A 27,727-nucleotide genomic window follows, 5' to 3' on the forward strand; every position below is an offset into this window, starting at 1 on the left:
CCACCCACCAAATGACTTTTTGGTACCCTCTCTTCAAATTGTTTTTAATCACTCGTGTGTGAAATATGCATCATATGAGTTGCATCAAATAAAAGAGGAGGATCTAAGCTTTACAAATATGTGTCATTTATCAATTATAATTGTGATTAAGTTATGATAAAACATTGATAATTCACGGTTTCATTTTTTCTGAGACGCACTGTAGTGGGAGTCATACAGTACATGTATATATGTCAACTCTAGATGGCAGTACAACTAATAATAGAGATGATAGTTGCATTGTTCTAAAGGCTATGTTTGAATGATAAATGTTTCTTCTCTACTTTTCAATACTTCATGTTCCATCACTATATGTTTCAATAATACTTTTTCAAGTACATCTAATAGTCATTTACATGTTAATGTTATAGTTCCTAGTCATTTTGTTATTCACTTTATTTTACTGGCTAAATTCTCATTTCAGAACAACTTAATCAGAATCCATAATACATTGCCTCATTGTAATATACATACAGTCTTGGGGAAACTAATTGGACCAAGAAAGGTCACTGATAATGCTATTTTTAAATGAAATTACCATAATTTGCCAGGTTAAATTCATTTTGTAGTTGTTAGTAAGTTGTAGTTAGTTACATGCCCCTCATGAAACAAACTTCTTCTAATTAAAATTTTTCTTGGGCCATTTATAAAACGTTAAAATAACGGCATATAACCAGTATAATATCACGACTGAAGGAAATATAACTTTTTCAAAAGGCACTTTGTGTCTGTGGATCCATTTTTGCATGTGTTAATATTCGTCTTTATAATATTTGTTTTCTTCGCATGTCCATTTATTTTCCTCCAGCAAAAGGGCCTCATGCGTAGAATGAGTGAGAGGGCTGTCAGTAAAATACCTCGCACCCCTGTCAGTCAAGATCAGGTGATGTTCTATCTATTTCAAAAAAAGTATGGTCTTTTGAGAGCCAGAAGGGTGTTAAAGGTCGAGTGACATCCAAATATAAGTTGATTCCTGTTGATGTGCAGGGCTGCATATAACTCCTTTTTTTTTATTTATTCAAACATCTAAATATATTTCAAAGATTTTAAAATGTGTTTAAAAATAAAAGCAGAGAGTCTATTGAATTTATTTTGGCTAATATTTAGGGTCGTGCTTGTAGAAATATATAGTTTTAGTGCCTTTTTGTTTGTTTTAGTGATTTGAATTTTGTAAGGAAAGAGTTAAATAGTACCTTTTTATTATAGATGTAGATGATGAAAGTTGATATATGGTAAAGAGTCCTTTCTGTACTGAGGAAAACTGAGCCTATCTATATATCCTCTGGACTGGTGTGATTTTTATTTTAAAACTGCAATCTACTTATTATTCCACCGTAGAAGAGAAACACTATGCCTGCATATGACACTGTGAGTAAAAAAAATATATATATATATATATAAAGACATATAAAGATATATTTGACTATTCGTCTTGAAAAATTCAATTAGATATATAGCAAATTGGTTTCAATTACTGTAAAAGGGCTGTTTCTTTGCAACTGATTTTTCAATGTAGAAATATTTTCAAATTCCTTTGCTTTGCTTTTTCCTCAAATGCCTTAATTTCCTGTAACGGTTTCTTTGTTTCTTTTATGTCTTTTGTTGTTGTTATAAATTACATGTATATACTTCTATGTTACGCAGCTTTTATGCATTATTTATAGAAAGAGACTTAGCTGTCCTATTTTTATATGCTAGGAGTCAGAAGGCATTAATTTGTTTTATCTTTGGATGAAAGTAATGCTCTTCGGGTTCTAAGCAGGTTTAAAAGGATGAGGCTGTATGAATGCTTTAGATTACTTCAAACTTTAATCAAGCAATTTGGCACAAATATGTATAAATTTTGCTCACGTATAGAATACAGTTTTATTATAGATTACTTTATATATATATATATATATATATATATATATATATATATATATATATATGTTTTATCTTTTGATAAAATTAATGCTCTTCAGGTTTTAAGCCTTGGATTCACGATGCTGTATGATTTTTTTTAGGTTACCTTACATTTTATTCCAGCAATTTTGCACAAATTTTTATAAATTATGCTCCATAATCTTGCAAGAATGCATACAAAAGTTTTTTTTAAAATAGATTGATATATATATATATATATATATATATATATATGTTTTATCCTTGGATAAAATTAATGCTCTTCAGGGTTTAAGCCGGGGATGCACGATGCTGTATGAATTTTTTAGGCTACTTTGAATTATATTCCATCAATTTTGCACAAATGTTATAGATTATGCTCCATAATGTTAAACAGTTGCTTTTTTAGATTTAGATATATATTCATGTTGCCATGTATATCATCGTGCGTTATTTTTTTTCACCGAGTGTCTCACTATTTTTCTATGCGGTTGGCTTACATTACATTATATTCAATGTATGTGCTTGTAGATTCTTTCTTAAAGTATAGTGAAAAAAAAGAAAAGAAGCAGCTATGTGCACTTTCTCATTAAGAGCTGTCCCGTCAGCGTATCCATTTCATGTTTTAAAAAAGATTAGATCTTACTCATTTGTCTACGTTAACTTAAGAATTGAATAAATACATGTTGAAATTGAAAAATGAGGGAAATTTGATATCAGGAAAAAAGTAATTAAGACATGTACATGTAACTTTTAATAAATTGATGCAAAATTGCTAGGCCCCCTTCTAAAATAAAGAAGATATAGCAAACATTTCAGATATATATGAGTTCTATGGAGTCATTGGAGAAAAAGTGTGAACAATTTTTTTGAACACTCCACTCATCAGCTGAATCATAAATATCTCTTCTGCAGACATCTAATTAGTCTGGAAGCAATTAATTACCATGGCAGACACCCCTAAACTGTGTAAAACCCCATTTTCTATAATTTTAGTTAGATCAGCGGATGAGAGGAGATTTACAGAATGTAGAGAAATGCGCTGGTCTGAGCGGAAAATATAAATATCTTCTTATCTATTGGAAATGCATATGAAGAATGCCGTAGGGGTAGGGAATAGGCAATTATTAAGTTTCCAGATTTTGAGGAATGTGGGCAGAGACAGCTGATGGGAATAGGGAGAATTGCATCAAGCAATGCCTGGATTGAAGGGGGAAAAAAAATTGATTTGTGAATTTAGCTAGCTAGAAATGTCCAATAATACTAATTATGTAATGATAATTTTTATTTAAGCTCTAAATTTGGCTTATTTTAGTTCATGATATCGTCCCTATTTTCACGAAGTGACGGTAGTGAGGAAAATCGTAACGCAAAGTGAATGCATTTTTTTTTCATTACCGTCACTTCGTGAAAACAGCGACGATATGAAAAGGAAGCGTGTGCACAGTTTGCTATTCCCTTTTATGTTAAGAAATAATACACAAGTATTCTGGATAAAAAGCTTGCTCAATTATAATTGTATCTTCCTAGTGGCGAAAAGGATTTAATTTGTAACTATTATTTACCGTGATTTATAGTATTACTTTCATTTGCTGAATTATAATGGAGGTCTGGAGATATTTCATTGAAAGGAGAAAAAATTGATTCAGAGGTTCAGGTTATATTTTTTAAACCAATCATCATTGTTTTTGCAATATTCTTTTTCAATTAAAGAAATTTGCTGCCAATTTGAGGATTTTAAAGCTTTTTTAAGCAAAAGATATTGAGCCAAAGCACAAAATGTGGAAGGATTGTCGCAATAGGGTTATATTATCTGTAACAGGTGGAAGAGTAAGAAAATACAGCCATTGTGTTATGTGTATAAGGCATAAGGCAATACCCAATTGTGCAGTAGAGAATGAGTGAATAGCCCCATCGGGTGTCCGGGTATGAATAGCCTCAAGTGAATGTAAATTATTAAGAATTAGCTCAAGTTAGATGTGTTGTACTTACATGTATGTGCATACATTTATTTTCTCTTTGGAAATTCAATTTCCATACATTGAAATAAAGCTATTGAGAAATTAGTAGGGTCATCTACTGTGAACCACCATCAGGTTTCTGGGGAAAAGTGTAAAGCCTTGGTCAAAGCCTTTCTTACTTAGAAAAAAAGTTGTCTATTTTCCTTTCTTTTAAACGCAAAAAAGTCAAATCTGCAACATTTTTTTTTCTGTTCTGTGTGATCAAAGTTTAATGAGAAATAACATAACTTGGTGAGTTACAGCAAGCCTCTTCTTGTCTTGATCTTTTGACAATCAATGTCTTGATTTAGTTTTTAAAAGAGAACAAGAAAGAAGAAAAAAAAACATATCACTTAAAAACGACCACTGGGGGCCGTTGCATTACCATTGATGGTAACTTTGCCATCAATGGCAATTACCATGGTAACAGGGCTCAACAGCCAATCAAAATCAAGGTTTCCACTTTAGTTACCATTGATGGCAAACTTACCATCAATGTTTTATGCAATGGTGCCCAGGTGAGTCAATACAATCCGAAGTCTGTTAACAAAATAAATGGGACTTCAGAAGTGTCAAGACTCACAAGTTCAATCCTAGTGAAATTCTTATGTTTTATTGATCAACTTGCTGATGTAATCTCCAGAATGTACTCGTAACCAAAACCTGCATCTTACAAAAATGTGTTTTTTTACATTTTCAAGCTCCTGATCATCCAATTGAGGGGAAAAAAAATCATATTTATTTTTCGGGGGAAAAAGCTTGCCTGCATAAAAATAACACTCTAAAAAAAAAATTGCATTGGACTCTATGCAAATTTACGGGGGCTCTTTTCTAATTTTCGGGGGCTCTTTTGGGCATTTCGGGGTCAAATTAGCCCTGAGCCCGTGTATTTTTTGCACTGTGAGGGACCTTTTGTCAACAGGGGTTCCTCTTATGCCCCATCACCTTGCATCTTGCCTATAAAACTCTCTCCCATCTAATTGTGCAATTTTCCTTCCTTGCAGTACTAACCATTCTCTTGCCAAATTGCACCTGCATTGTATAATTCACACTTAAACACAATGTATGTTTTGGCTGAAATATTTTGCATCATGAACATTTTCTGACCTAAGTTCTGTTTTCCTTCCTTTAATCCTTCCTAAAAATGCATCTTGTTTTTGGCTACTTTTTCTTGCATATTATACAACTGAGAATTGTGATATTTTTCCATTCTTTTTATGATGGTATCATGTGCTTTATAGGATGTTTAGTGGATGCATTTATTAAAAAAAGAGATAAAACCCCTTATTTGTAATTATGTCATCATAAACTTTAAATGTTCTCTCATTTTCTCACTTTGCTCCTAACTCCGCAGGAACATGACAGTGACCTCTACTTGGCCCCTGCAGGTAGTTTCATTTCTTATTTGTTTAACTGCTGGAATTAACCATTTTTTGTCTCGCCTGCGTAGCAAAAAGCGAGACATAGGCTCCGCTTTTCCGATGACGGCAGCGTCAACATCAAAAACTAAACCTAAGGTTAATTTTTTTAACTTTGAATATAATTTTGAAAGTATAAGTTCTTATTTAATGAAACTTAAACTGAAGAGTTATCAATTATCCCCAATCAAATGAGTAGAATTTCAGGTCACTAAGTTAAGGTCAAAGGTTATTTCAGGTCAACAAATATATACTATGTTGTGGCATCAACATCAAACTTAACCAAAGGTTTAATTCAGCTAACGGGCCACCCTGCCTATAAATAATGTCCCAACCTCAATTATTCATCATATCGAATTGCGTAATGCAGGCGAGACCGCTGAGAGCGTTTCCTTTGTTTATACCCTTGCAGCGACAACAAGCATTTATCACAAACATATATGTGTGAGGCAAGCTAGCCTTGCAATCGTAGCGCTCTTTTGTACATCAGTCATTTTTTATAGAAACATTGTTTTATATCACCCAACTAAACAATTTATGTACTCTTTTAGAGTTTCAAGAACAACAACAAGTTATTTGTCTAAACATTATAAGATGCTGACATATTAATTATCTGAGGAACAGAAATAAATGAACACTGACATATAGGAAAGTGTGCTAAAGATGCACATACTTGTATGTACCTGTTCTGTGGCATTTTGTCTTTGATTTTTATCTCTGTATACTTCATGACAAATACCCCTGTAATAAAAAGTGGATGTTTTTATAGATCAGAATGGCATGACCATTCATCACTCCATAATAAGGCTTTCTGTGCTTTGGCTTCATGTAAACAACATTCTTGAGTAGATTTTGAATTTATTTTGCTTTTTTTTGTGCAGAAGAAGATGATACTTATGATGTCCCAGAGAACGATGCACATGATGATGGTGAGTTTGGATATATTTGGGGGATTGCATCTTCTTAAAGTGACTCGGTAACATCGTTGAAGGTTGATGAAAAAACTCTGTAATTTTTGTATGAAATGTTATTTATTACATTCCTTCTACTGTACTAACCCTCTAATATGCAAAAAATCTGTAGAAGGGGGCACTAGTCTGAATTGTTATTTTAGCTCCTTGTTTTACTCCCAAAAATTAGCACTCCCAAAAGTGCCTCTTGCTTTTGTTGTATGCAGTGAGTAGCTCTTGCCCCTCATGCGACACCCCCTACCCCACCTGACACACACCCTACCCCATCCGACATCTCCTTCCCCTCCCGATACTCCTGTCCCCACCCCTGATCTGCCAAGGTTAGGGTAAACCAGAGTGATGGATAGGTACAACCCGATAAAGGCCTGTCTTCATCAGTTCGAGTTTGCCAAATAGCCTGCTATTTTCAGACTGGGGATATTATCCCGAAGTTTGAAATTCACCAGACTTCACCAGACCGATGCGCTCATCACAAAGTAGCTCGGACGGGCGCAATTAGCCCACTAGTTTCCAAGTAGCGGGATATCTTGGGAACAAGACCAATATTTCTCAGGATATTTTCATGACCAAATATCCCACTAATTGCAACTGCGGGCTGACGAAGGAGCAAATTAACTGGCTAATCGGGATAGTTAAAATAGCCGGTTATTCGGCAAACTCAGGCCAATAGGCCCGTCTTCACTATCTCGAGATTGCCAAATATCCAGCTATTTGAACTATCCCGATCGCAAACTATCCAGCTATTTGCGTCTTCATTAGAACGAAGTAGCAAATTAGCTGGATAGTTGGTCGGGATAATATCCCAAGATATCTCGGTCTAGTTTGCAAAATATCCCACTATTTCCGAACTAGCGGGATAGTTTGCGACCGTCTTCATTAGACCGAAGTCCGGAGTCAAATATCCCGATCCCATCATGCACAACGATTTCCGGTTCGCACATGCGATCTATACCGCTCAGCGCGCTAGTACAACCACTGACCTCGAGTAAGCACGGAAAACCGCAAACTAGACTGAGATATCTTGGGATATTATCCCGACCAACTATCCAGCTAATTTGCTACTTCGTTCTAATGAAGACGCAAATTAGCTGGATAGTTTGCGATCGGGATAGTTCAAATAGCTGGATATTTGGCAATCTCGAGATAGTGCAGACACGCCTAATGAGGACAGGCCATAAAGGAAATGAGTGTTAATGATTGGTAGCAAGATTATGGTGTCATTAAACCTGATTGGGTCATCACTAAAAACAGGGTTAAAGGTAATCTCGGTACGAATCCAATTTCATTTACGGCTCAATATATCATCATAAATAGATTACTCGATGTCATGATGTAATTTCTGAATTAACAGACAATAAATACTAGTTGAGAAACCAAAGTATAAAAAATTTAAAAAACGGTGATACTGGGACCCATATGATCGATGATGGAATCATGTGACTAGCTACCATATATATGCAATGTTTCATTTTTGGGAAGTCCAACCTGATATTAAGTTGGTGTTGATTGAAGCAGGAAAGAAGGAGAGAAACATGTCAGTAAAAGTTTGAGCAAAAACTGATAAAAACTAAGAAAGTTAGGAACCTATGACGGTTGATCAATCAAACACAAATTGGCTTCTTTGTAACGTATCTTGCGAGCTCCTTTCCAATCGCCCTGTACTAAAAAAAAAAATCTAAAAAAAAAATTGTTTTTAATATTTTTTTAATACATTTTCCCTTTAAGAAAACATTCAATCATACATTCACCTTATTGCAAATATGTTTTTATACAATCCCTGTATGATACAAATCTATTATGCCATCAATAACTGAGAAAATGAGAGTTTATGACATTTTCTGTAAAGAGCAAATTGGAGAGGAGCTCGCAAGAAACATCACAGTCAATTTGTGTTTCACTGATGACAACTTCAAATATTCATAACTTTTCTATTTTTAATCAGATATTGCTCAAGCATTTTCTCGTTTGTTTATCTCATTTTTCTGCTTTTAATAAAACCAAAGTAATTTCAGGGTGGACTTCCTCTTTTAAAGCCTATCTGCACTAGTTTGGCAGGAGGGATTAGACCTCCCTGCATGGTCACTGACAGGTGGTTATCTCATCAAATCAGCTCTCATTTGACATAGGAAAAAAGGGGACCATGGGGGACCAATGGTCCCCGATTAGGCATTGTTTGCTATATAGAGGGTGCAACTAGCAAGTAGATCAGATGATCCATGCTTATACGCTGGGACCCCTATCAACTATAATTTGATTTGGTCAGAACAACGCATAATTAAATTGAAATTCAAATTACTGGGATTTCAAGTGTGTTTCAGGATCGATTCCAATCCCACAATGACTAATTTGCTGTCATATAATAAAAGTGAATGACAAGCTACATGTATGTATTATAGCAAATTCAGTAAGGTTTATTGGAAATAGGTTTTGTAGTTGACCCTGTAATACAACGGGATTAACTACTTCGTTGTGTGATTTAAAAACGAAAGAGAGATTAGACATATCTAGATCAAAACATGATTCCATTGTTCATTAATATAATTTTTAGTTTGTATTGCATTGTTTGACAATTATCCATTGTATGTAAATATGAACATTTAATAGATTAGATGAATTAAAATCTGAATTAAACCTCAAGTTTTCCCCAAAAATGTGTAAAAGTAAAAGGGAAAAAAAGGGACATGATTTGACTTTTGCTAGTACAGACATCTTAGGGATGAATTGCCTTGAGGAAAGTTTGTTGTAATTTAGATTGATTTGATAAAAGTCTTCTTTAAAAAAAATATAGTTCCCCACAAAAAAGTAGAAACTTACAAATAACTTACTCATCTTATAATTTGAAAATATAGTCTCTGAATGTTAAATTGAATTGAACCTTCCAATGATATTATAATAGAACATAGTAAAAAACAGTTTAGAAAGAAACAAACATTAGATATGACTTTGATTTTAATGACTAAAAGTTTGATAAAACCTGTATTAAGTAGATGATCCCTTTTCACATTTATACAAAAACACGTCTAATAGAATTCTGATTTTGAATAGTGCATGATGCATTTTGAATTGTATACCCTGTGTTATTAACACATGGTGCAACATTAAGCCTAAATGGGGGTAATAAATGTGGCACTCCTGGGGGGTGTTTCACAAAAACTAAGATCAACTTTAAGTTGGACTTATATATGACGGGCCATTCATGCCATCATTTACTCTCATTTACGGCGAAAACCATCCAGCGACAATGGAAAATGCCATTAATTTCAATAATAACAACAACAAATTCATTTCACCTTTCCCAAAGCTCAACTGTTACTCTTAAATTTATTTATACAAAATTTGCAGAACCTTGGAAGCATAGAGAGATTTATTGGAGATGAATGAATGATGCTATTACCACTTGATTCTAATTCCCAGCTGTGTGTTAAGTGTTAATGGCTTGTTATCACATATTGAGAGGTCAGTGTCACAAAGACATAACTCCATTTTGGCCATTTTGAGAAAAATTGGTTTATGTGTCACTGAGCACTTGGGCCTTAAGGAGTTAAGTCTATGTTTCACTAGCCAGTAACTTCAATGGGGGTGTTGGGTCTTTGTGTTTCCTGGAAAGCCCACATTTTCTGAACATTTTGATATCAAATATTCATTTTGGCAAATTTGGAGTTCCTTCTTTGTGTCACTGAACCCTCAATAGTGTTCATGTTTCTCACATTTAAAGGCCAAAAGGTCTAGCTGTCTTCTATTTGTCATGTCTATTAAAAGGTGTTTATAAGATGATGACGCGGATCCTAATCAAATGATTGGTTGAGAGCGTACACGTGACCAGGCATTTATTTTGCCTAACAAGTAATTTTTGGGGGGAGGCTTCACTCTTTTCCACAGAACATTTATACCTGTAAGCTTAAGTAAGTTTCCTGCATAGTTACATCATGAAACGGATATATTCCGCATTGCTGTTAAAAGCAACTTCCACAAAATAGATGCATGCACAGAATTTGATACATGTATGAATTGCTCGGTAATTGCTAAGTTGCCCCGGCCCGTTATTATTAATCTCTTTTGTTCTTGTACTGGATTTTCAATATATTATTGTTCTCTCTCTCTCTCTCTCTCCCTCCCTCTCTCTCTCTCTTCCTCTCTCTCTCCCTCTCTCTCTTTCTCTCTTCATCTCTCATTCAATAGAAATCTATGACATTCCTGATGATCCAAGTAACAATGTACCCGCACCTTCATCTAGGCAGCCACCAATCGTAAGTACACTACTCTTTAACAAAAGAAAAGGAACTGCTCTCTGTAGTTGTGGTATGTAAATTATGTTTTGATTTAAAGGCACACTGTCCTACTTGTAGCTACTTGCTCCCTCTATATAGAAAACTTCCCCAATCGGTGCCTGTTTGTCCCCCATGATCCTCTTTTTCTTATGTTAAATGAGAGCTGAGTTAATGATATAGCCACCTGTCAGTGACCTTGCTGTGTGGATCCCTTCTGGCCCAGTAGTAATGACGGTCTTTAAAATAAAAAAAAGAACTGCTTTCTGTAGTTAAGGCTTGTTAATTATGTTTTGATTTAATGTCTAGGTCAGAAGTCAGTTCATTTCACGATTTTTGAAATGCATGCGTTTCCCATGTGTTTCTACCCTTCAATGTATTCTTGGTTCGAAGTATCGTAAATCTCTGTGTATAAGGCGCACCCCTATTTTGGGGGCCAAAAGAAGGGGGGAAAAAAAAAAGTTGTTGTTGTTGTTGTTGTTTTGTTGCCGAAAACCCACGCGGGGAAGAACTTTCATTTAACATCGAGGTGCAGTTGAAGGTGCTGATTTGTGCTTGTGAACTTGTCACAAATTATAGTAACAATGTCGTTTTTAGAAGAATGTGTAAGATCATTAATGTAAATTAAAAACAATAGAGTACCTAAGATAGAACCTTGTGGTACACCATTTGTTATAGAAAACAAATTTGAGGAATTATTATTATAAACTACATATTGAGATCTATCAGAAAGATTAATTTCAAACCAAGATGACAGAAAAATTTTAGTGTTCTAGTTTTACGAATGGTGATTCAACACACCGATTACTGAGCTGGGAGACATTGCCAGGCATAGCGCCAGGTGGAGGGAAATAAATCAAAACACCATTTAAAATTTTTTTTTTTTGGTGTACTGTGTTTAAACCGCACCCTCGACTTTGAATTTGTTGGCGGTTTATACACCATTAATTACGGTAGGTCAGATGTCGGTTCGTTTAACGATTTTTGAAATGCATGCATTTCCCATGTGTTTCTATACCCTACAATGTATTCTTGGTTCGAAGTATGCGTTTTAATTTCAATTCCATCTTGATGCACGGTCGATGTCGAGAAAAGTAAGTGTAAGCGCGTGTCCAAACATGCCCAAATTTTTCTCAGGTCTTGCATCGTCGTCCCTTTTCCCTTAAAATACATGTGAAACACATTTTAGCTATATATCAATGTCACTTCCGATCCAGTTCGAATCATGCATGCCTAGATTGCTGTCTGCTCGTTTCTCTCTTTCCTATCTCTCTCTCTGTCATATTCTCTCCAAGTCCTACTTTTTCTACCCCACCATTGATCTGTCTCACAAGTATACATGTATTCCCTTTCCCTTTTAATAATTGCAAAAAGAATAACCCCAGCAACCATGCCATATACTCTCTGAAACACCATTTGTGCAACTTGAACGTACCCCATATCCACACCGTCTCCCCCTCCTGGCAACCCCCTACCCCATCAATAGGCCTGTTTTCATCAGCTAGACTTCGTCAAATATCCCGCTATTTGAACTATCCTGATCGCAAATTATCCAGATAATTTGCGTCTTCATCAGCCCGAAGTTGCAATTAGCAGGATATTTGGTCGAGATAATCATCTCAAGATATCTTGGGCTAGTTTGCAATATACCCCGCTATAAGTTTTCACCAGCCCGAAGATCTCGCACTATGCATGAACGCTGAGCGAAATCTCTCTAGCTAATTTCTTGAGCTCCAGTTTCAAGTATCGAGGTCAAGTCTCGAGCTGATGAGGACGCGATTTGTAACTCTGAGATTATTTCCCAAATCAGAAATAGCGGACTATTTGGCAATCTTGAGCTGATGAAGACAGGCCTGATTATTCCCTCCTTCTTTCACATGCCAGAGTCAAGCTTATGTTTGTGCAGGAAGACGGTAAAATACCAAAGATGCACGCAAGATCAGGGCCGGCCTATAAATACCTACCCCATCCTTCCTTTTGTCTGAGAGGAGCCATAACTTTCCTTTTCTCAGTCCTTTTGCTGTCAGGCAAATTCAATTAGTCCGCATGGAAGTCTCCACTCTTTCATTGCTCTGTAGGGCATTTCGAACATCCTGAAAACAGGTATAAACAGCATCTGCAAGTAAGCTGTAGCGAAGGAAAATTCAAACCAGAGTTAATATAAACCAGGTTATCAATTGAACCTGGCAAGGCTCTTGATGTAAGGGGATATACATGTGTATATATAGAGGGGTTTACATGAACTTTTTTGTAACGGGGTCATTTTGAGGATGTGATCAAGAACGGGGATTATTCTATTTCTCATAATGATGCGATTGCAAAAAATTGAGGGTCCTTTCAAATTTAGTAGGGCCACAAGCAATAAGACTCATGTAAGTGTTCGAGCATGGATATTGGACAATACAGAGAAATGTAGGAGAGGTGTGGTAGGATCTGCATAGGGGGGAAAAGATGGGGAGTTTTATTTCAGACATGGATGAGAGACAGGACACTTTGTGGTTTTATAAATTATATCAATATACAACAAACCGTTATATTTCAATAATTCGCATTAAAATAATTTAGACATGCTCAAGATAATGAGCCTTGGGCGAATGCTTTCAATGTCTTCTCTCAATAGGTCGTGTATTACATGTGAGCTTGTTTGGTTAATATTTAGTCTAGAATATTTATTCCCTGGCCTGGATCAAACTATTTCACTTGTTCAAACAGAATCACTGCGCGTAATTATGTTCTGCCAGCTAGTGCAGAGGTAATTTTAAGGGTCCTAAAATTACTCAACCATTGTTTTTCATGTCCTGACACATATTCTGTTCTATTGTTCAAAATTAGTAAATCTACTATTAATTAGGGCAGATCAAGTAAATTGAGTAAGTAGGTTTTGTCATGTTGAACATTTTCCAAGTTTATGTGATGCTGTACCCCATTAGTTTACAAATACAATTTGTCATTAAGTAACTTTCAAGTTTTAAATTTCAAGTGTTAGCTTTTTATTCTTTCACTCTTTTAAAAGTTTATACATGATAATTATTTGTAAACTGTTTGGCTTGGAGAGGACCAAAACCTATCTTCATCAAGCCAGAAAATACACATTTTAAGAAAATCGAGGCCCTGGGCTAGATTTTGACAATTCTAGTACCTCAAAATGTTTTTGTAAATACATGTAACTAATAAAAGATTGTTTTCAATGACATTTGTCATCCTTCGTACATCAACTATACGTAAAGCCAATATATTTAGAAACTTGTATTAAATTCAAGATATAGAAACTAAAAGAGTGATATTTGATATACATGTATGTTGATTTAAAAAAAAACACAAACGAGGGGGGGGGGGGAGCCATTCTAACCTTCCTGTAAGCTGCCACTTCTGAAGTGCTTGGCCACGGACAACCTGTTGGCTATTTTCCCATGCAGTCCTCTATCTTTACCTGAACAGCTAGCTGGATTCAAGGTTTGACGCTTGAATCAAGTCCAAGAAAGAAAAACAAAATTATTCTGAGCATAATTCTAGGTACTTCCCGTCCAAAGCCAGATAGACATCAACTGAACTATATTTAACGACTCGACCCGTAGTGGGGGGAGTCCGCGCAGCCTCTAATTTTGGAGTTCTTCTGAGATTTTGGAGTTATGAATGAAATGAATCAGATCACGTGGAATCTCTGCCAAGTATTCGGTCTGGTGATGAGCTGGCCACAGATATTGAGATCACATTCTGGAATTAAAAGACTTAATTGTCTTATGGATATGATATATACAGTTTCTGATTTTGAAGGCGATCAAGGGATTACATGTACATACATGTCAAAACCGAAAGGTGCCCTAGCTAGTGAAGTCATTATCTAAGTATATCTAAAACTAGTCCACGTATCCCTGCCCTATATAAGGCGATTGACTGTGGTCTGTCATGGAAGCTCATCTGCAACATAATGTAATTAATTGATGTTAACCCCTTTCCTGCTAGGCTTTATTGCATCAAGATTATAGAGATAGAGTTAGGGTTAGGGTTGTGATTTGAGTATTACATATAGGAGAGGGTCTAACTGAGGGTTGATCAGGGTTAGCTATAGTGTATGGGAGTCGGGCTAACTCGGACCCCGGGACAACTCAGCCCGCTGCAAAAACGGTCAGTTTTTGCAGGTTTAGGTTAGGTTGAGGGTTAGGTTTAGGGTTAAGGTTAGGTTTAGGCTTAGGACAAGGGGTAGGGTTAGAGTAAAAAGACAAAAATGACAGTTTTTACAGCGGGCCGAGTTTTCCCCGGGTCTGAGTTAGCCCGGATCCAGTGTATGGTCAGAGGTCCTTTAGTGTACTAGAGCATATCTTTTGAGCAAGTGGCTTATAAGCTATGCTGTAGAATATATTGAAAATAGAATCTGTGTAACTTGCATTCTACCAACTCCTATAACCCAATGCTGAGTCTTAATCATATTTAACAGAGGAAAATTTAGACCTCAACCTTAAACCCAACAGTGGGTTTAGAGGCCAAGCTTTGAGATGATATGCAGAATCTGTTAACCCATTCGTTTTACAGCCACAAGACTGATCTATAGTTAGGGTGTGAAATGTTTATTTTTAAAGAATCATCATGTACTTACATTCAGTGTTCTTGTAACAGTTTAATGAAAGTTATTTAAATAAAATAGAGTCTAAAGACATAACCTGATTCTGATCGAAAAAAATCCACAAAATGAATCAAATTGACACAGTATGTGAATTTTAATATGAAATAATAGGAGTTGGGAGTCGAGACCATAATACAAGATGTCTGGAGGGGGGGGGGGGGGGGATTTAAGCATGTTTTCCTAACTTAGTTTTCCTTTGATAGACCTAACAATCCCCCAAATATGAGAATTTATATTTCAATACTTGGCAATTCAGGATAACTCTGAATTAGATGGTTCCTTTCAATACTTTTCTCTAGATAGCATATAAAGTTGTTGCAACGTAATTGTTCAGCCCGGCTGTGTCTAACGGCCAGACTAGATATTGGTGTGTTCTCTAGATAGAATTTAAAGTTGTTGCAACGTAATTGTTCAGCCCGGCTGTGTCGAACGACGAGACTAGATATTGGTGTGTTCCCGTCTAATCCTTCCCACCTTTTTGGCCGGTCTGATTAGTCAACTAGGAGGGCATGTCATCTTGCCTCTAATTGGATAAAGGATATGCGGTCACTCCGTAGCACTTCCCTGTAAAGCGATGAGGCAGCAGGCGCACCACTTCCATGCCGAATGACAGAGCTAGAGCCGGAGAGGAAAAAGCTGACGTGTTTGCGCGTGCTGTGCGTAGGTGGTGCTGTACAGACGACCTTCTGGTTTTGACCTCCACACCACTTATACTAGCAGTCGACGCAATGCGAGCATCCCACGCCGGTCCCTCCGCCCCGGTTTCTGATTCTGCCACTGCACTGTGTTCACTGGTTAGCTATCTGTGAAGGGTGAAGGAATCGTCAGTGACCTCTACTCTCAGCTTTGGTTAGCTATCTGTTAAGGGTGAAGAAATCGTCAGTGACCTCTACTCTCAACTTTCTTTGGGAAGAACCAAAGTGGGTCAGCATCCAGTCCTTTTCATTAGGACGTTTTGAATTCTTTCATTTGGTGGTGAAGTTTGCATTTTAATTGGATATCACAATGAAGGTGCACTCTGGATATATCTACAATCAACCACCTTCTGTTTCTCAAAACATCAGGTTCTTCCAGGTTCTGGTAGGTGTTTCATTATGCTACAGTCGCTAATACGAGAGAAATTGTCATCTGCTAATAACCAGAAGGTTGTTAACTCTGTACCTTGTTTTGCCTTTAATATACACCAGCTCGTAGTCTTAGATCATCACACCAGCATCTTCTTAAGATCCCCAAGACACGAGTAGCCTGTGGTGAAAGGGCTTTTTCAGCTGCAGCACCATTTCTTTGGAAGAATTTACCATTTAGTTTGAGAATCATTTCTCAGGGATGCCAATTTTCAGGCCTGAATTCAGGCCCTGGTGAGTTATTTACAGGCCTTAGTCCAGGCTTTTTTGTGTACAAAACAGCTCATTCTAAGTGAGTTTCAGGCCCTCCGATCAATTCTAACTGGCATCCCTAATAACTTCCTTAGAGACCTTTAAATCCAAGCTGAAATCTTTTTTTAAAAACAATACCTGTACTTGGCACTATGACACTCATCCAAACTCTCTCATTCTTTCTATTTTTCTTGTGCGCCTCAGAATAGAATTGTCTAGATAGACGGCACTATATAAATGCCTATTATTATTATTATTGTGAATGCCCTTCTGCTTGTAAACTGACGATATCTGCTGTTGTCCTCCTGTTGTCTACTAAATTCTCAGGTTCACATCTATAGGCTTAATATAGGTTACTTTTGTTCTTGGGAGGTATAGAAAAAGACCAATGAAAACTAATTTGAAGTGTGCTCAGTGCCCAAACTTTTTTTCAAAATGGTGGAAAAGTTTCGAAAATCCTTCAGATGCGATATCACAGGAATGAATCTGTTTTTGTCTTGTTTCGATTTTGGGGTTATCTAAAGGGTTTGATATGGTTTTCTCTTGTCATAGTCGATTGTTAGGCTGTGTATTAAAGCATGTAATCTGGGGTGTGAATCTGTATTGAATATTTGGATGAATTTTTTTTCTTCATCTTTAAAGATGTCTACCCTATTTCATAGGTTTGAAATATGTAGATTTATCAGAATTAGTTTAAACCAGAATGTCATAGTCGACTGTTAGGCTGTGTATGTAAGCATGTAATCGTTGATCTACAGCTTGGGTGAGTAAGGAATGGGTTTGTAGGCTCTAATTAGATATCCTCGTCGTACTGGGGTGTGAATCTGTATTTAATGTTTTGATGAATATTTTTCTTCATCCTTAAAGATGTCTGCCCTATTTCATAGGGTTGGGCATGTGTACTTTTAACAGAATTAGTTTAAACCAGAATAGAAACCAATACAGCTTACTTTGAGGGTATATGTAGGAGTACATGTATCTGAAATTATCTCTGAAACACATCATTCTTTTGTTGGCTTTGTTTTTGCTCTATTGTTGGCTTTGTTTTTGCTCAATTGTTGCCCAATTGTTGGTACGTGCGTGTGAGACAATATAATCATGGAAAAAATAAAGGAGATTCTAGTAATTGACACGTTTCTTTCATGAAAATAGATCAAAGGTGTGGAATTGTGCCCATTTTTAATAAACCACTCAAGTTAAGACCTGTGTCATATTGTGTCTAGTGCCAGCACTTCTCTATTATGTGTCATTGATCCTAGTAATTCAGGTTAATTGGCCATTCAGTCAGATTACATATTTAGGGGTGGTTATTGGGGCTAGCTGGGTGTTATGTAAGCTTACAGGCGTTGTGCATGCATCCCCTTATTCGTCATAAAGTCCTCCCCTTTTCCTTTGTCTCACCATCTCTACCTGTGTTCCTCTTCTACTTTTTCTTTTTTTTGGACATTAGGTGGGGGGAGGGGGGGGGGGGGGGAGGGAGGTTGGCTCTCAGGAGGTTTATTTACCACTCATTTTATATCTTGTCCAGTGTATTTTTTCTCACAAATTGTTTTTCTTCACTTTTTAAAGAGTCAGATTTTCCTTCTCACTTTGCATACTTGCTAAACTTTTCAGTTCAGTTCAGTATTTTTTCAATTCAATTCAGTAATTTTTCAATTCAATTCAGTATTTATTCAATTCCATAATTCCATAATAAAAACAGTAACATCAACATGCAGTGTATATCAGTGAAAAAAAATACACGGGGGCTCGGGCAAAATAACCCCAGAAATGCCCCAAAGAGCCCCCGTAAATCAGAAAAGAGCCCCCATAAATTGACATAGAGTTCAATGCAAAACAAATTTTAGAATGTTATTTTCAGGCAGGCAGCTTGAAATGTAGCCCCCCAAAATAGAAGTACATGTACTACTGTAGACATCATTATTATATTTTGGTTGCTGTATAAAAATCCTAGTGAGTTTGTCTGGACAGCCCCCATAGATTCACGTAAACAGTAACATTAGTAAAAGAATTGTAAATAATGATAGATGAATAAACAATAACAAAAACAAAAAACAAAAAGCAAACAAAATAGAACATAACCAAAAACAAGAATATAGACTGCTCAACCCTAAACAAAATTGCACTGAGAAGTAATATGAGTATTGATACAATGTAAGATCATTGGAAATAAGATATATTTTAAGTTTTAAAATTAGAAATTGAAAATTTGGGTACTTTTTGTGAGGTCTTTCTCATCTGTACATGTATCTCTGTCTCTACCTCTGTATTTCAAGCTTTTTGTGTGTGTTTATTCCTTTTTTTTTGTTGGTTGATGCCCTTCCTAGTTCTCTCTTGTGCTCTCTTGTTCACCCTACACCCTCTCCATTCTGTTTGTGTGTCTACCCCCCCCCCATCTCTCTCTCTCTCTCTCTCTCTTTCCCTCTCTTTCTTTCCCTTTTCTCCCTCTTTTTCTCTCCCTATCTCCCCTCCCCCTCCCCCCCTCTCTCTCACACACACTCTATCTCTCTCCAGCTCTTCCTTTTCCTTTCTCTCTCTTTATTTTTCTCTGCCCCTCTCTTTCTCTCTCTCTCGCTCTCTCTTTCTCTCTCTCTCTCTTATATTCTCTTTCTACATTTGTTTCTGAGTGTCTAATCCTAAATGTAGCTCTCCCTTTTCTGTAGCCAGCTGAGAGGCGGAAGGTTGTTAACTTGTATACTTCAGCAGAGAGTCAACACCCTTTTGCTTTCAGCAGATCTGTGAAATAATATCTCCCAAGTTCCTAGGAAAGAAAAACCTCATCAGTGTTGAGTTCAAAAGAAATTGTAATTGTCTCTGTAACTCATATGTCCTGTTTACCATACCGTCCTGCTTTAATACTTATAAGCATTTATTGCTTTCTTATATAGCTGTCGGGTAAATAACCACCACTGTCTATTTATCTATCTACCACTGTCTTCAGTTATTTTGATCAGTTAAAACTAGAAAGGAGACATTTCTTACAGGATCTCATCTGTCAAAAAAACCAATATTGCTCAATTTGTACATTGAAACCCTAATCTTCATTGACTTTATATGGAACATGAGCTTTGATATGTTTTTTTTTAAAAGCATTCACATACATAGACACTTGTTTACTTTTTAACTGGCTCCATTCAAATTAATCGCTGTCAATTCCTTTCCAGTCAACCTTGGGGAACAGAGAAAAGACAAGTCATTTTCCCCTCGTGTTTTGCAAGGTGTCGTTTTACCGATCATAAAGAGGTTAATGGATCAAAATTAAATAATTTCTGATTTAACGAAAAATTCCCAGATGTTTCATAGAGACATGGGTCAACAGGAAGTGATCTGTCCGATTTCATTATCACTTCCTGAGGTTGACGACAGTCATTGATTAACAAAAAGAAATCCCAGTTGCATTCGTCTCTCGTCTATTCCAAAACATGTTTTTGAGGAAGATGGAATTCTGGGAATATAACCTCCATCTGACTATTGTTGGTGTTGGCATCTCAGTGTAGGAAGAGAGGGAGATGACATCTTTCTATAGCAAACAAGTTTTATTATGTGCCTAATGATTGCCACATTATTGTTTTGAGGAATATAACCTCTGCTTAGAGCCAAGAAGGCAATAAGGTCATATGCATGTACACTAATTAACATAAGCTGACAGCCTTTGGGCTCTAAATAGGTTCTATATCGTCGCCTGGTTGGCAGAAGGGCGTTGGCTCGAATTTCAGGTCAAAAATGGTTAGCAGAAGGGCTTTAGCACTAAATCATCACAAACTTTTATAAAACTGACTTATTCACGAGAAGAAAAAAATTGTGGCCGTGTTCTACTATAACATTTCTACTATAGTCTTTTAAGTTTTAAACCAATTTTCCGGACAGAAAGCAGTTTGAATATAAAACAAATTTTAAATGCGAATAATTTGAAAAGTAGTTTTCGAGTCGCTCGCGCACTAACGCCCTTCTGCCAGCCGGCCAACGATATGTGCTGGATTGATTTGATGATGGTCTTATTTTTGTCTTGAGGTCGCTATCAGCTCTTTGGAGCCAGAACGCCATTAATTTGTTTTTTCAAACAAAGAACTAATAGCCTTCTGACTCTGAACAGATGTATATGTACCTTATATGGCAAGCACTGATATGAGCATGTACAATTATCCATACTTTGCTGTCAAGTTTACAAACATATATTGTGAATGTTATTTTATGAAACAATTTTTAAAGTATGGTTCTTTTCAGTATTTCATTTTGATTGTGTTGACCGAACAAGTATGTACCTTAAAATTTATCTAATAATTTGTAAACGTATTCAAAATATAAAGATAATGGCTTTATTTTCTTTTTTTAGTAGATAAGTTCTGCCTACAGCAGTGTAAGGCTTACATGTGTCCAGAGATTGCTGACAAAAGTCATAGAATGGTGATAGAAAGTTTGTTTATTTCTAAGACTGGAAATGATAAGGCAAAAAGACAATTTTTCAAGAAAGAAACCATCTATAAAGTTATTCTTATGTTTAAGTTGTTGCCCAAGGTAAAAATTAATGAAATAAGACTTTGAAAAAAACTTTTTTTAAACTTTATTTAATCAAGAACCACTAATAAATGACACATTTACACATTTACATAAAATGCAGATCCCTTTGTGTATCTTATTTATGAAGAAAAGAAGTTGTTTGTTGAGATTCCACCTGTGTTTAACGTGGTTGCTTCAAACCTTAATTTTTTAGTCTCATAAACTGTTCTGATTATGTCAGCTATAAACCACAAAAGCGCTAATCAGCTGAAAATTAGCACCTCTCCGTCGTTCTCAATCATCGGTATTTCATACCTCACTACCTATTTCAGACCATTATGCATGTAGCACGTCTTGAGGCCAAGTCGCAGTATATTTATAGCGGTTCCTGTTAATTGGTAAAATCCATGCTAAGACAGACAAGCACATGAGGCCTGTCATCATCAGCTCGAGATTGCCAAATAGCCCGCTATTTCTGATTTAGGAAATAAGAACGAAGTTATAAATTGCGTCTTCATCAGCTCGAGAGTCGACCTCGAAACTCGACCTCGAAACTCGACCTCGAAACTCGACCTCGAAACTCGAAACTTGAGCTTGAGAAATTAGCTTGAGATATTTTGCTCATCGTTCGTGTATAGTGCGAGTCTTCGGGCTGGTGAAGGTGCACCGGACAAAAAGCAGGATATTTTGCAAACTAGCCCAAGACATCTTTGGATGGTTGTCTTGACCGAATATATCTTGCTAATTGCAAATTTGGGCTGATCAAGCTGATGAAGATGCAAATTACCTGGATAATTTGCGTTCGGGATAGTTCAAATAGTGGGATATTTGGCAATCTTGAGCTGATGAAGACAGGCCCAAAGTTCCTTCCCAAGGATAAAGGGACCATAAAGCAGAATGCACCAGCTTAGCACCAGCCTCATTATCGTGAAGTGTTGTAGACAATATTTGAGGCCCTAACCTAGTGCAGTCAAACCTGCTTTAGTGACGACCTGTCTACAAAGACCACCAGTCTACAACAAGCACATTTTTGTTTCCCTTGAAAATGGTTTCTCATTGAAACATGTACTATAAAGGAACCTGTCTACAAAAAGACCACCTGTCTACAACAATCACATATTTTGTTTCCCTTGTGCGGTCGCTGTATACAGATTTGACTGTATTTAAAGTGATACTGTGGGTTAATTTGTTCGTTAATCTGAATATTGACGTGAGATGAATTTGAGGTTTCCTAGTATCGTTTTAGTGTATTTTGTGGAACATACCACTTGTACAAGTATATTACATCAAATTCTTTAGCGACAATGCATGATTAGTCAAGAAAATTAGAAAAAAAAATATAGGAGTATTCTTTCTTGTGTGAACTTTCAGAGAAAATTGGACTTGCTTGAATTAATTGTCATCATTTATTGCTCTCATAACAAATACTGCATTTTTTTCTTTCTTTTTCATATCATTTTCATATCATTTCTTTATAGAAGTGATAAGAAAAAGATTTTTTTTTTTTTTAAATGAGAACAGTGTCAGTAATAATCGAGGAATGGAAAATGAGACCATTGATTTGGTTATCAAAACCTTAGGGCTTGACATTAAAAGTCCAGACACCCCCCCCCCCCCCCCCCCAAAAAAAACACACACACACACACACACACACACATACATACAAACAACAACAACAACAACAACAACAACAACAAAAGAGAGAGAGAGAGAAAAAAAGGAAAAAGAGAGATTTAACATAGGGAACATGCATACAAACTGCAAAGTTCAGTTCAGACCCCCTTCCAAAAAAGTTAGTGTGGATCGACACGGGTTAGGGTATAGGGTTAAGGTCGGAATTAGGTTTTAGGTTAGGTTTATTAGGTTAAGGTCAAGATTAATTGGGTATTCATGTTTGGTTTAGGGTTAAGGTTAGGAATTGAGTTAGTGTAGGAAATTGACCAAAGGAGAGTTGTCCTTGCCACGTACGTGTGCCATGCAATTGAGGTACTACCCATGATGCAAAACCCAGGCTTGTGGTGCATGCATGGCCATATTTCTCATGTATTTCATCGTGTCCAAACGAGTGTTGTTATTACCAGCTAGCGGCTCTCCAACCCCTCTGCTTCCACCAAAGCGAGGAAGCAGATAATTATCTTGACATTTTCACATTAAAGACATCTTCCTCTGGCACAGCACATTCCAGTGTGTGTTAATTACCTCAAGTTCCTCTTACCCCATTCCTACATCTGTCCATTAATATAATGCTTCCAGTTGCAAGGAGGGGTGGGGGTATCGATTACACTCCGATTCCAGAACAATCGAGTATTGAAATGAGCTCTGTGTTTTAAAGAGGAAATTCTTGTCATGGTACACCTCTTTGTAGATTTATTTATTATCAAAGTTATTATAATAATAATTATATATTGCATTTATAAAGCACTTAATACAATGTTTCTAAGCGCTTAACAAAAATACAAAGTAATGTTAACCTTGAACAATAATATACATTAAAAACATAATTTTAATTACAATTTCCTAGTGACAATTATACAACGGTAATATTGATGATAAGTTAATATCAATTAATATCACAAAGACTTTCGAAAACCAAGTCAATTTCAGTAGCCTTGTGCATCACATTTGAAATAGGTGAACACTACTACAGTGATCTATTACATAACAGAATGTAAACATGATTTATTGAGGCTGTACAGTAGGGTACTGAAATGAGTCGGTGGCTTGAAAGTCATTTCGATCTTATGAATAGATGTGTTCAATAAAACGGTGCCACATATAATGTTTACTGTAATATATATAGCGCCTTGAGCATTTAATTAAAATGGATAATGGCGCTATATAAATCTCATGTATTATTATTATTATATTGGAGAGAAGAGAAGGGAAGGGAGGAGTAGTGTGTCTTAGCTAGAGAAAAATGTACATGTAGAGAGAGAGAGAGAGAGAGAGAGAGAGAGAGGGAGGGAGGGGGAGGGGGGAGAGAAGGAAAAATTGCTGGGAGAGAAAGATTTAGTTGGAAAAAGAGGGGGAGCTCTGGGGAAATAGAGAAAGAGAGAATATAGATACCGGTAGACTAGCTGGCAGACAAATAAACACAAAGGGAGTGGAAGGAGAAAGGGAAGGAGAGAGGAAGGGTAGAAACTTATAGGAAGGGAGGGAGGAAAGAAAGAATGGGGGAGGGAAGAAAGGAAGGGGAGCGCGAAAGTTTCGGGGGGGGGTAGGGGAAGGATGGGAGGGGTGATCTTGGGATGGGTAAAGGTAAAAGGATGTAGCTATTAAATTACCCATTCTTAATAAGGGGTGACTATCCTCTTGGCCAGATGTGTTTTGTAAAGATCAGAAAACGGGGGAAGATACATATAAGACTATTTAAGAAATCCTTCCCATTCCCCTTCACTTTACAAAAAGAATAATTTTGATTGAAAATTAGTTTGGGGGTACAATGTTTGATCAGTGTTAGAAACAAGCTGATTTGCCCCATCCCTAATAATGTTTGCATTCAATGCATGAAAAGTGTGGAGATAATGATTGCAAATTTTTGCTGACAATAGTTTAGAACAATGATGATGAAATTATAATATTACATTATCATTTAGCAGAGGAGCCAATATTGCATGTCTACATGTTATCCTTTTCCTCTTTTTCCTAATTGTGGAAGATTTATTTATGTTATGAATAGTACAAAGGAAGAGAAATTTGTAGAAGAGATTCATTTTAGTAGTTAACCATTACTATTTTCTCTTCTCTCTTTCCAGAGCCAGCAACACAACAGACATGGGGTGAAACAAGGTCCTAGGATTCCACCTGCGTGAGTATAATAATGATAATAATATTCCGCTTTAATTTATATAGCGCCCAATACATCGATACAACACAGACTTGCCAACCGTTCCGTTTCTAATGGAATTGTTACGTTTTTGAAGTTTTTAGAGCCATGAAAAACAGAACGTTCCGATTTGGGGGAATTATACATGTAGTGTAAATATCAGTTGGCTTTCCATAGTTTTGATACGATGAGTGCTGGAAGGATTGTATTGCGCAAGATGCATGCAGCGTGCGTGCTTGTTGCGCGCCACGCTGATCTCTATTTGCTGTGTAATAATGAGTCCGCGTGTGCGTAGAGTGCCCATAGAGTGCACGATCCCTCAGTCATAGGCACCGTACAGAGTGCACGCATTGCGCTAGCACTATCGCTCATGATCACTGCATGACTCCGGCCGTATATGCGAGATACGTATTTCACGTGCAGTGCTCAGTGCAGTTGCAGCGTACAGTACATGATTTGTGATGTGCGTTCCGTTTTCTGAATTTCATAAGTATGCAACGATATGCCTACTAAGCGCTTTACAGATATATTATTACCCCGGTCATCGGATTCAGGTTTACCCGCACACAATGTATGCACATCTTCCACTCCCTAGGGAGCATTCCAGCCAGTCGCCATTTTACAAGCGCACACTTGCTCATTCAACCACATGAACTTTTGCATCCTACCGGGTACCCATTTAACACCTGGGTGGAGTGAAGCAAATGCCGGTAAATATCTTGCCAAAGGATATTAGTACCTTGTCGTTGAAAAAAGAGGGCCAAATGAATTATTCATACTGAGCACAAATAGAATTCCTACTATTTTTTATTGAAAATGAACATTAATAAGCCAACATTTTTGTTCTATTATCAGTTATCTTTTTCCCATAGTCTATATAGCAAAATAATTGAAACTTCAACTATTTAATGACCTGGTTGAAATGTATAATAGTATCTTTAATGTTATAGCAGTTTCATTATCAAACAGTTGAAAGTACATGAAGTGTGTATGTATACTATGTACCGGTAATACATTTATCTTTATGTGTGAGCTTATATGTGTGCGTACAGCACTTGGTATAAATTTGTTGCCAGAAGGGCATTTATTATATGCTGAAGTACATGAGTGTATGCCCTGCTGGCTCCAAAAAGATATCACGAGCATTTAATCAGACTTTGAATTTTGCTTTATAACTTCCTCATGCCAAAAAAAATGCAACAGACATTGCAAAATACATCTAGTTCTTTTATTTTTCTTACATTGAAAACAATGCCCTTTGATCGCTATTCAATTTGAATTTAGCTACTGGAATCTATGTTATATTGTTTAGTCTTTGATTAGGCTGTCATCGTAGGGTATTGTAACATGAGATAGCTAGTACCTCCTGCACAGCTTGTAGCTTTTGAAGGTTGGATTTAATAGACTTTAGAGCTGTACTGGTCTCAATTCGCTTCAGAATGTCTGAAAGGTAATTGGAATAAAATCCAAAGTTGTGACAGTTTTGTATCGTGTTTCTAGGCGATTCTTAACAACATTTCATCATGTCGTTCGTAAGGAGGAAGCGGAACAGTGAAATTTGAAGACATTTCAGTCATTTTCATGTATCTTTCAATTGCACATATATGACTATAAAGAAGGACTGCCTGTGGGAAAGAGAAAGGGTCATTTTGGGCCTGTAGACGGGTGGTATTTTTATACCGTCTGTTTGGAGACAGAAGGGCGTTAAGCCTGTGTTAAAGTATATGAGTTGACGCCCTTCTGAGGTGGTTTTGATGTATTTCATGGAGGTTTTGCAAAGAATTATTTTTGTCAAAACCCTCCAACTTGACTTGATTATTTTTTGGGCTCTTCATTGTGCAGTAGGACACCCCAGTTTCCCAAGCCAGGGGGTCATCACCATACTATCAACCCTCCAGCCCCGCCCATTCCAAGCCGGGTGTCGCCTCGACCAATCACTCCAGAGGAAGAACAGGTAAATCCTCTTTCAGGCCTGATGATTTCCCGATTTTCTTTTGATTTTTTTTCTTCAGATTTTGTTGTTGTTGTTTTTTTTTCCCCGATTCCACCCCCCCCCCCCCCCATTTTTATGCCTCCGCCACCGAAGGTGGTGCCGGAGGCATCATGTTTTCGGGTTGTCCGTCCGTACGTCCGTCCCGTTTGACCGTTATCACAATATCTCAAGAACCATTTAAGATTTAAACTTAAGACTCGGGAATAGTATTTATCACCATAGGAAGACGATCTGATTAGATTTTGGAGTACGTAGGTCAAAGGTCACAGGTCACAGAGGTCAACTTATGAAATTCCTTGTATTGAGTTTGTTAGCGCGATATCTCAAGAACCATTTGAGATTTAAACTTCAAACTTAAGGATAGTATGTATCACCATAGGAAGACGATCTGATTAGATTTTGGAGCACGTATGTCAAAGGTCAAGGGTCACAGAGGTCAACTTATGAAATTCCATACATTGAGATTGTTATCATGATATCTCAAGAACCACTGGAGATTTAAACTTCAAACTTAGTGATAGTGTGTATCACTATAGGAAAACAATCTGATTACATTTTGGAGCACGTATGTCAAAGGTCAAGGGTCACAGAGGTCAACTTATGAAATTCCATACATTGAGATTGTTATCATGATATCTCAAGAACCACTTGAGATGTAAAAACTTCAAACTTAAGGATAGTATGTATCACCATAGGAAGACGATCTGATTAGATTTTGGAGCACGTAGGTCAAAGGTCAAGGGTCACAGAGGTCAACTTATGAAATTCCATACATTGAGATTGTTATCATAATATCTCAAGAACCACTGGAGATTTAAACTTCAAACTTAATGATAG

The 27,727-nt window shown here is 36.7% G+C and overlaps 2 protein-coding genes across 7 annotated transcripts in view; both read left to right on the forward strand.

Moving 5' to 3' along the window:
- The window catches only part of LOC575645, a 72,648-nt gene extending 67,284 nt beyond the window's left edge, over window positions 1–5,364 (forward strand). For 4 of the 6 annotated variants that reach the window (XM_030985502.1, XM_030985504.1, XM_030985505.1 and 1 more), the window contains 3 exons: window positions 848–922; window positions 1,378–1,407; window positions 5,278–5,364. In XM_030985502.1, coding sequence (XP_030841362.1) covers window positions 848–922; window positions 1,378–1,407; window positions 5,278–5,349 — 177 coding nt within the window. In that variant the 3' untranslated portion in view covers window positions 5,350–5,364. The remainder of the gene's footprint in view (window positions 1–847; window positions 923–1,377; window positions 1,408–5,277) is intronic. The other 2 variants (XM_030985503.1, XM_030985507.1) reach the window with 2 other exon arrangements.
- Window positions 5,365–6,223: 859 nt separating this feature from the next.
- The window catches only part of LOC115918627 (B-cell linker protein-like), a 36,393-nt gene continuing 14,889 nt past the window's right edge, over window positions 6,224–27,727 (forward strand). Inside the window, exons 1-4 of the mRNA XM_030985508.1 lie at window positions 6,224–6,270; window positions 10,492–10,559; window positions 24,827–24,879; window positions 26,740–26,851. The gene's annotated coding sequence lies outside the window, so the exon portion shown is untranslated. The remainder of the gene's footprint in view (window positions 6,271–10,491; window positions 10,560–24,826; window positions 24,880–26,739; window positions 26,852–27,727) is intronic.

Source organism: Strongylocentrotus purpuratus, unplaced genomic scaffold (assembly GCF_000002235.5).
Source record: "Strongylocentrotus purpuratus isolate Spur 01 unplaced genomic scaffold, Spur_5.0 spur5_scaffold_15, whole genome shotgun sequence".
Taxonomy (NCBI): domain Eukaryota; kingdom Metazoa; phylum Echinodermata; class Echinoidea; order Camarodonta; family Strongylocentrotidae; genus Strongylocentrotus; species Strongylocentrotus purpuratus.